We start from the raw sequence: 9,955 nt of genomic DNA, 5'->3' as shown, positions 1-9,955 counted from the left end.
AGGGTGCCTTTGTCTGTCTGTAGCGCGTGTTGAATTAAAGGCTGTTAACACTAGTCTGCGCAGTCATATGCTAATGCCTCTTCTTCTGAGAGAATAAATAAATTATGGTCCAGAAAACACATCTGAGTCCCTGCTTTACATGCCTCATGCAACACAGACAGTGTGCAAGAAATATACAGTGTTAGAAACAGAGAGAGAGGGAGAGAGAGAGAGAGTGTTTGTGCGGTTACCCTTATAGAGAGGAGGGGTGGTACTGTACAGAAATAGCGTAGAAGGAACATCAAAGAAGCAAGACAAAGGCAGTTCTCTATAACCTTTTTTTCCTTTTTTGATTAAGGCTTTGCACTCCATGTGGCTGTAGGTGATGCTGTACAAGAGATAACGAGAGATAGATTTGGCAGAGAGGCACAGAGCGAGATTTGGACAGACAGGATGGAAAGGAGGGGAGGGGAGGATTTAAAGGGCAAGAAACGGAGGGAGATTTAGATAGTGCCTACAGAGTGAGAGCGAGGGAAGAGAGCCAGCACAAAGCAGGAGCAGAGGCGGTGGATGGGTGAATAGAAGAGGAGAGGCATTGACTGGAAGCATACACATGGGAGAGAAGAAAACAGCTATTTCATGTGCTTGTTGTGCATGACTGAGGAGTGCGGCTGCCTGTCTGGATTGTTAGTCATCTGCTGCCCCACAGTTAGAGGACATTCGAAGACGCAGAGGCAGGCTGGGGATATAGGGCTGCGTGCAGAGGATGAACAGGGGATGTGAGCTCTCTGCCTGTGATCGCTGTCCTCAGACCCCGTAGCCACTTGCACTGGTGCTGTTGCAGGCCGTTAGCCTCGCAGTTAGGCAGCGGCAGTCAGAGTGGTTGATACAGAATGAGCTCCAAACACTCCTCCGACTGGATTCCCTACAGGTACTGTACCACATTCCTGAGAGCACAGGAAAGGGCACAGTGTTCATCTTTTGTAGCAGTGTGTGCATGGTTGTGTGTCTGAGCGGGTGTTCAGTCATGTGAGTGTCTGACAAGGAGATCAGACTGATAGCGGTAACATTGAATTGGCACAATAAAAGCAAACACTGTGATCTTGTTTTCACTAACATGAACGTGTTTAGTGGATATGCATTTATATTTTAAACTGAGGCTCTTGTTTAAAAGGACCACAGAAAAAATTTAATAATGCAAACCCGAATCCCAGAATTTCATCTCCATAAACTATTGAAGTCTCAACATGATTCACAGGCAGAAAAATATTCTCTTTCCTTACACTATTATATTGTTTGCATGTAAAACTGCCTGCAATTAGATTCAGAAATAGTGTTGGTTTATTGGTTTCTAAAGTAGTAGTCTCAATGGAATGTAGGACGTAGGGTCACATTCATATGGTACATATTTCAAAATCACTGAGGAAGCATTTGTCTTATGTCTGCAGAAATGATCTTTATTGTATGAACCTGGGACTATAGTCCTGTAGCAAAGTATCTTTTTTAAAATATCAAAAATGTGAGCATTTATGAACGTTTAGTCTCTTGCTGTAAAACCTATATCTGCTTTCATCATTTCAAGTGCAGTTCTACCACTGCTGGCTCTTTCCTCTGATTGAACACCCATTGCCATGGTTCCCTGCTTACTTTGAAGCCATTGGCTCATGGTTGCTATAAGTTACGGTGGATAATTCAATTCAGTCCACGAATTTCAGAATGAGACTGCATCAGGACAACAGCAGAAAGTGATCTGTGTGGAATTTATTTTAAACTTCTGGTAAAGACTGTAGAAACAGTTAATACAAAAGCATTCATTGAGATCATTAGATTAACTTAAACAAACATATGATTCCATGAGTGATGCAGTAGGGGAAAGAACAAACTGTATTTATACCCAATAAATACAGTTTGTTCTTTACCTCTACATTCTACATTTTGGCCTTCTCACCGCTTCGATTTTTGAATGTGGACGACGAAATAATATGATAACAAGACATATTTCGTTCATTTATTTTTCTCATCCCGTAAAACTGCCATGAAAAATGCATGGGCCTCTGTACAGACTTGGAGGAGAGAGCTGCACTGTGTGGTTCTCTCATCAAATTAGATACATACAACACTTGCATTCACAGAAATTGACAAAATGACGAAGATATTTCACAAACACACACATTCTCAAAGAAACAGTTCTTCTCTGTGGGGAGCAAATTCACCAGATTAGCATTTCAGTAGTGGAAGATTCATGCAAATCTCTTATTCTTTCTGGTTTCCTCTGATATGAACTCAGAGAGCAGAGCAGAAAATGTAAGCTCTTGACAAAAGAATGGGTTTATTTAGTAGAATGAATGAATTAATAAAATTTAACACAAATATTTATATATTTTAGTTTATTTATTCTATATTAGTGTTCTTATACTGTCAATATTAGCTGCATTGTTTACTTTACTTACAAGGTTTGGGTCTGTGCAGTGCTCATCAGATTATTTCTCACAATCAAATTTTATACATCGCACCACACAAATGAAAATTAGACATGCTTATGTGTGCATTTTGGATTGTCCTCCATTGTTGTCACACATATAAAACCTGGTGATGCATATAAAACAATTTTAAAAGTGTGAAGAGGAAAAGCCAAATTCACTTGTGGCTGGCTGAGTAAATAAAAAAACAATTATTTTGGAATTATGTATTTTTAAATTAAAATTTCAATAGTTTTTTGTAATGTTGACATGATGAAACAGCCAACTCACAATGTCAATATGATAAGAAAATCAGTCCTGAATATTACAGCATCAGCTTGTAAACAATGCTGTCTTAAACATGACGTTTATGGTACTGTTTTCTGTAAATGTTCATGTTACAGCAAAGTACAATCAAATTCTAACAATATAATACAAGTGGTTTATTTTTAACTTTGAGGGTACCTTCACCCTAGACCTTATATTCCCATGTTTTGTGTCTATGTGGCAATTGTGCCCCCATCAAAGTATGTCCACTATTTTCCCCTCAGTTTGTTATTACCTGTCTGACAACTTTATGGAAATGGTCCTTATAGATTTTTTTAAAGAATAACATCCTTTTTTTAAAAACTAGAAACAGTCACTATATTGCTCTCATCAAAGCCACCAGTCTCCCTTGACAAAAACAGTAATTTTACTTCTCTGGTCTACTGTTGCCTCAATTGGTTAATTTGTGTTATCACGTGACTTTGGTGTTTTTAACTCCTCAAAATGCCAAAGTCACACAATGACACAAACAAACAAAAACACAAAGTCACACAATAAAACAAACAAAAACAACAAAGTCACATAATAACACAAACTAACTAACTGACTGAGGCAGTGGTAGACCAGCTACTCTCATGTTGTGCGAGGTAAATTTACTGTTTCTATCAATGGAGTCTGATGGCATGAAGATAGCGATCTAATGACTGTTTCTGGTTAAACAAAAAGAATCTTACTCTCTAAAAAAGGTATATCTCTGTAGGGATAATTTCCACAATGCTGTCAGATACTTGTAATAACAATCTGATCTTGCAAAAACAAGCACTTTGAAGTACTTTGATGGGGTGCAATTGCCCGCAAGGATTACGTTGCTTGCAGCCCTGTTTCACTGCTGCCGACTGCAGCACACTCGCTCAATGCTGGACCAGTTTCAAAAAATGTTGTCCCAGTAAGTCATATAGACACAAAAACATGGAGAAATAATGTGCATGTTGAAAAATACAGAAGTTACCCTTTAAATGGGCATACAGATGGTCAAAAGTATGATGAATCAGAACATTTACCTACAATAAGATAATAACATCAAATAGCATCCAAATAGTTAAACAGCTTCAAAATATAATTTAGATGATACATTTTAATTTAAAAAGAAGGCTCTGCACATTTAGGTCCAAAACAAATATCAATACAAGAAGCTTTTGTTCACTAGATGTTCACTAGACTTACTGATGAATATTTAATAACCAAAATCATCAATAAACACTTGCATGGGACCTTACTGTGCAGAGCCTCCCTTCTTTATATTTCATATTTTCTTGTACTTGTTGCGTCGTTTCATGAGTTTTGAAAATATCTACATGTTACTCAGGTTTTCTCAAGCAAGACACAACTGGGAAGTTTCAAAATTTGTCATGGTTGATGGACTTCAACTTCAGCGTCATGTATTATACCTGGTCATTATATAGAGCATTTTCACCTTGAGTTTTGAGGTGCACTACATTACAATAAAGAGACATTTAAGACTATAAAGATTCCTGTAAACCTCACCATGAGTGTGTTGCAGGACAAGAGTGACCGGAGACTCTCCACAATAATGAGCTGTTTGACCTCCACTGGAACAGCTCTGTTTGTGTCATTATCTTCCTGTCTGATGCCTATTCACACACTTGATTACTCTGATTACAGACATGGAGTGCTTTGTTTATCTGTATGTCTGACAGAGAGTGGGAGGTAAATACATTTTTTATTGCATCTGTGTGGGCCTTTGTCCTCAAACTAGAGTTGGTCGTGCAGCGATACAGTTGGACTAAATATTAATTGACTGATCTTACATGCTGTACATGCAGCTGATTGGCTATCCACTGTCACTGTTCAGGCTTTTGACAGAAGTATGAACAGTCTAAAAACACTCTTCAACCACTTTGACAAGCCACCTGTTGGCTTTATTTATCATGCACCAGTAAGACTTAGTAGGAAATGAAAAGAGATTTGCCGCAGTTGCCATTAATCAAACCGAGAGACAACAAATTGACAAATACATGTTTTTACGTTACGTTACGTTTAAGTTTTTTTTACATTATTGTTTTTATTTGTTGAGAGTAAAACATGTCTTTTAAAACATACCCGGAGGTAAATAAAAAAGGTAAAAAAGGAGCAATCCATTAGGTGCCTGTGTCATAAGCTCCTCACAGTAAAACAATATCCGTTTAAAGGCAGAATGTATGAAATGGATTAAGCAACGTAAGGAAAAATTTACATGTAAAAACATTTTTAGTTTCAGTCATAGGTGAGAGTGCTGGAAAAACAACATAATTTTCTCATAGGTAACCCCCCCATCTTTCATCCTTTTCTCTTTTGCTGTAGCTCATTTTCTCCAACTCTTCAGGAGAAAATATCTCATTGCCCTCTAATTAGGAACCATTGAGGTTTCTCAGGGGTATCTGAGATGCCGCGGGTGGAAGGAACAATCATTGAGTCTGCAGAGGACACAAGAAATCTTTTAAGATATATATGTAAAAACAATGAACACATGGGTTGTAGCAATACAATTAAATTCAAATGAGTTTATTGGCATGAAAGGTTCAAAAACAGTGTTGCCAAAGCATCAAAACATAATTTGTCCAAATAAATCACACAAAAACAATATTTAGATATCTGTCACATTCCTCAGCAACACCAACAGAATGACCTGGTGAAAGACACTTAAACCAGTAGGACGGGTGGTGAGGGTGAATACTGTACCTAACAATGAAATCCCTTTATGTAGTTTGCGGTGATACAGTACACACACAGTCTCTTTCATCAAATCATCTCTCTTGAAAGGTGAATTGTGTATGTCAACAGCTACTGTTCTGTTCATGATAATGGTCCTAAATGATTCACCAACTGCGCCACAGCTTACAGTGAAGCTTTAACAGGGCAATGGTGTGCCACAGAACATACTGGAACACACCGAGCATACAGACAGCAGAGAGGTGGATCATGCAGCAGGAGGTGTTTGTGAAGTTTCTGTGGATCTTTTGATATGTTTTCCACTGTGAAAACTGAAGCCTTTGTGAAGCTGGCCACAGAAGGAAGGACACACTTTAACAGCTACATTTCTGGCAACATGGGTTGAACATTCAATACTCTGTGTGAAAGAATGTCAAATCAAGTAAAGTCAATTTTATTTACATTGGCTAAAATCATAAATATGCCTCCAATTGCTTTACAATCTGTATAGCATATGACACCTGCCATCATGAGATCCTCTATATCTGCCTTTCTTGTGACAGACACTGCTGTCCATATGTTCACTGGCACAGTTTCTTAAGCCATGGATTCAAAGAAAAACAATGACAATGTTGTTTGCTGCAGGATAACTTAATCTCTGTTGAGGAGATCTGCACATGTACAGTACCTCCAGTCACAGTCACTCTTGGCTTCTAACAATTTCTAGTCACTCTTTTTTTAATGTTGTGCAAATGCAAATTCATTTACAGAGAATATAATGGACTACTTAGAATTTCTTAATCTGTCAACAGCTAGGAAAACCAAGATGCATCCTAAAACCAAATTATGGGTCTCAGGGCGGAAAAATCAGGGTCTCAATGAAAGGAGAACTTTGTTTAGTAAAGAGGACATTGATCCAGAGAGGGAGAGGAAGAAGGAACTCTGCAGCTCTTTCCTGATAAAACCATAAAGTAACTTAGCAATGGAAATCAAGTTTCCCTCAAATTGTTCCTCTTCTCCTTTCTAAAGATTTGAGCCAGCTTCATATGTTTTTTTTTCTGGACGCCATGACATCAATTTCAGCATCACGTTCAGGTGATGCCTCTGATTATGTTCCTGTTGTCCTCACTGAGAAGAAGCTAACTGATAGCGTTGTAAGAGCCCCCTGGTCCGTATTATTGAAGGGGACTTTTTAAGGGCTATATCTATGAAAGTACACATGCTCTCATTAAACTGCCTCAGTTTTAACATGTGGACATAAAATAAATTAGTGAACTGGAAGGTCCAAGTTTGGCTGGCTATTGTATATTCATGAAGTGCATAAGCAACTGTAAGTATCAACACTATGCACCAGAGAAGTGCATGCATACCGGATGCATTCATCCCAAATATAGGACAATAAATTCTTCCCTAATACTTTTAATTCTTCTGTATTTTATGTTCAAGATAAGAATGCACAAAGTTGTGTAAACATCTTTTATGCAATTGATACTCATGGAAAACAAGTATATTCACTGTAGTGGTAGTGTGCAGGACTTCACAGTCATGAGGGTAATTTAGGTCTCAATGCGAAAACAAAGGTTTCAGTCCACAACAAGCTTACCATATATATTATAGGCGATGAAGCTAAAATACAGTCAGATACTGCAAGTGTTCTTTTGTTTTCAGAGTAGCAAGTAAAGTAACTGAATCTGTTTGGAAAATGGCATTATTCTATTACAAACATCAACCTCCACTTTCTTTGCTCTTTTCTTTTTAGCACTTTAGATGACGAGGGCACCAACCTCCGACAGCAGAAACTGGACAGACAGGTAAGTCTTTGCTGCTCTGATAACAGAGTAACACACAGGCAAAATTAATTACAACTGGGCAGTTTGATCATGACACAAACTTCCGCTGCTGCCCAAAATTGGCAGCTAGGACTTGTTATCTCTCTGAGCAGTGTGCTAATGAGAGGGTGTGTATAAAGGGTGTGAAAGTCCATTAAATTACATTTTACAAAATGTAATGTCAGTATTAACCCAAAAACGTTTAAATGGTGTTCACACAATGGTGTACACCTATTAAATATTTTAACATGTCATAAGCATTCTAATACAGCAGATAATTTTTTTAAAGCAGTGCTTTACAAAGTTACCTGTCACGTTAGTAGACATTATGATAACCTAGATAAAGGAGGTTAATATATTGAGAGTATACAATGATTGGGCCTTATTCTTGTGTACAGTACATGCTATAAGGTCCTTTGGTGGTGACTACAGATGAAAAATAGCCTTTTGGCTAAATCTGGCATATTTACGTCACTGACATTCATTAACGTGCACTATCCCATTTAAATAAATAAATTGAAATTGAATTTGAAATTGGATGTAAAATGGATACATGTTTCATGCTAATAAAATGAAACAAATTAACATAGATTGCTCTCTCAGTTCCTGACAAAGCTATTGACTAGACATTGTGATAATCTACATTTAGGAGATTATAATATTCTGACTGCCTATTGTGAAGGTCCATTTTGGTGAAAAATAGATACATGTTTATTGCTAATCATACAGGTTAAAAAAAGTCACTGTAAATCACCCTTGCTCTTTACATTTCAGGGTGCTACTCTCGCAAAATCAAGAGTTAGAGTGACAGAGTACAAGATCCTTTAATCAAACTGAAGTTTGGCAGCTTCACACTCTACCTCTGTTGTCACTGTTGTCAGCAGTGCTGTAGCCTGACAAAACAAATATGCCCAGTCTGCAGTTCAACCCTTTTCAGTTCTTTTCTATGCATAATGAAAAGTGCTGTTGCTGATGTCTAGCTATTTTCTGAACTGATATAACACGAGTGGAGTACTCAAAGCACTCATGGTCTATTCTGTAGTCAGAGCTACATCAAATGCTCCTGCAGTCTTTTTCTAATTAATCAATGGTGAGGCCTAACAGGAGGTCTGTTGCACATTTTCATCCATGCTTGAATAGAGTTAAAGTTACTGACTTCATAACATCATAAAACAGATAATTATTGATTGATGGCCTTACTGATGACAATAAAGTCAAGAAATGTTTGGATTAATGACTTATTGCAGCATGAAAATAAATTACTTAATTTTACTCCTCACTCAGCTGGTTCCTATTATTTTTATTTAAGACTCACAAAGGGTTTAAAGAACAGTGTGATGTAAAAACAAAACATCTTTCTCATTTATAAGTCACTTATTAGTTAAAGATTGCATGTAGCTGCACATTTCAAACCTTTTATACCAAACTTTATGTTAAATGCCTTACCCACACGTCAAAGCCTTAACCACCATGTCCATGTGCTGTGTAAATGTTCCTACTGTTATGGCCATCACCGTCTTGGCAAAAATGTGAGCTTTATAGGGGATACTGAAGAGCTCCGCAGCTCTGCAGCCTGGATTCTCCACTAATAGAAACCTTCAATAATTGATGAGCTCTGGTTTGAAGACTTGCATATAGCTGACAGTTAGTCCAGATGAATATCTATATCCAGCCTCAGATCAAAGTGGTTTAGGCAGCACATCCTTAAACATCTTCAGATTGTTCTCCTGTCTTAACAGATGAGTCTGTGTTAGTGCTGCTTGCCTTTCTGCCTACAGTACGAAGATAGCTTACAAGAAAATCTGTACTGCATCATAAGTGATTATCACAGAGCTTGTTTATAATGGGAAACTATTATGTATTATGTCTGAAGAGTGTTGTTTTACACAAGAAGGGGAGGATAAAACTTTGCCTCTTAAAGATGCAGGAAATGTGTACTGGATATAATTTAGGTGGTTCTAAAACAATTAGCAGCTAAATTATTATTTTTGATTATCACGCAGTACTGCTTGTACAAAAACCTTGCAGACATTACATTACGCTTGTACACACACACATATAGAGGTTGTTCTTTATTGTGGTAATCACTGCTTACTTCAGTGACCTCAGTGCCACTGTAATTTTGTTTTAACTTAATTTATTATAATAAATATATAATATTGTATAATAGGATGGTGTAAATTCACTCAAACTTTATTGTCTTTCTTTCTGTCTGGGCATGTTTGTTGGCACGAACACATACATGAAACCTCCACAACAGCGCGCGCTCCTTGAACAGAAGCAGAAGAAGAAGCGGCAGGAGCCCCTGATGGTCCAGTCTAATGTGGACGGGAGGTCTCGCACTCGTCGGACCAAACAGAGCGAGGAACAGGCTCCGCTGGTGGAATCCTACCTCAGCAGCAACAGCAGCACCATCTACCACGGTTAGTAAGGCTGGCACCCCTCTGGGGCTCTGTTGATTCAGAAAGCTCAAACAGAGGATTTCAGAAACACTATGAATTGAACAGCTAAAGATGTCGGACTGCTTTTTTGATCAGTCTGTCTTATTTATGGGAAGTAATTGTTCTTGCACAGAAAGAGATTGCAGTTTTTGCTTCTTTTCCCAGTTCAAAGTGTACACTACAAGCGGCATAGTTGCCAAACACAAAACTATAGAATCAGAATCAGAATCAGAAGCTTTATTGCCAAGTAGTGTTTTACACATACAAGGAA

At 37.9% G+C, this 9,955-nt stretch overlaps 1 protein-coding gene across 1 annotated transcript; it reads left to right on the top strand.

The window, feature by feature from the left end:
• Nucleotides 1-250: 250 nt before the first annotated feature.
• LOC119884463 (tubby protein-like) lies at nt 251-9,666 on the top strand (the record flags this gene model as incomplete). Its single annotated transcript, XM_038694869.1, has 3 exons — nt 251-910; nt 7,174-7,225; nt 9,504-9,666. Coding segments are annotated over exons 1-3 (253 nt in total), but the record flags the coding sequence as incomplete, so codon positions are not given.
• Between the last annotated feature and the right edge of the window lie 289 nt (nt 9,667-9,955).

The sequence above is a fragment of the Micropterus salmoides genome, unplaced genomic scaffold, assembly GCF_014851395.1.
Source record: "Micropterus salmoides isolate LMB-PRFRI ecotype aquatic unplaced genomic scaffold, ASM1485139v1 Ms_hic_scaffold_3472, whole genome shotgun sequence".
NCBI classification, from domain to species: Eukaryota; Metazoa; Chordata; class Actinopteri; order Centrarchiformes; family Centrarchidae; genus Micropterus; species Micropterus salmoides.
The sequence above is the reverse complement of the archived record's forward strand: the minus strand, read 5'-3'. Positions and strand labels throughout refer to the sequence as shown.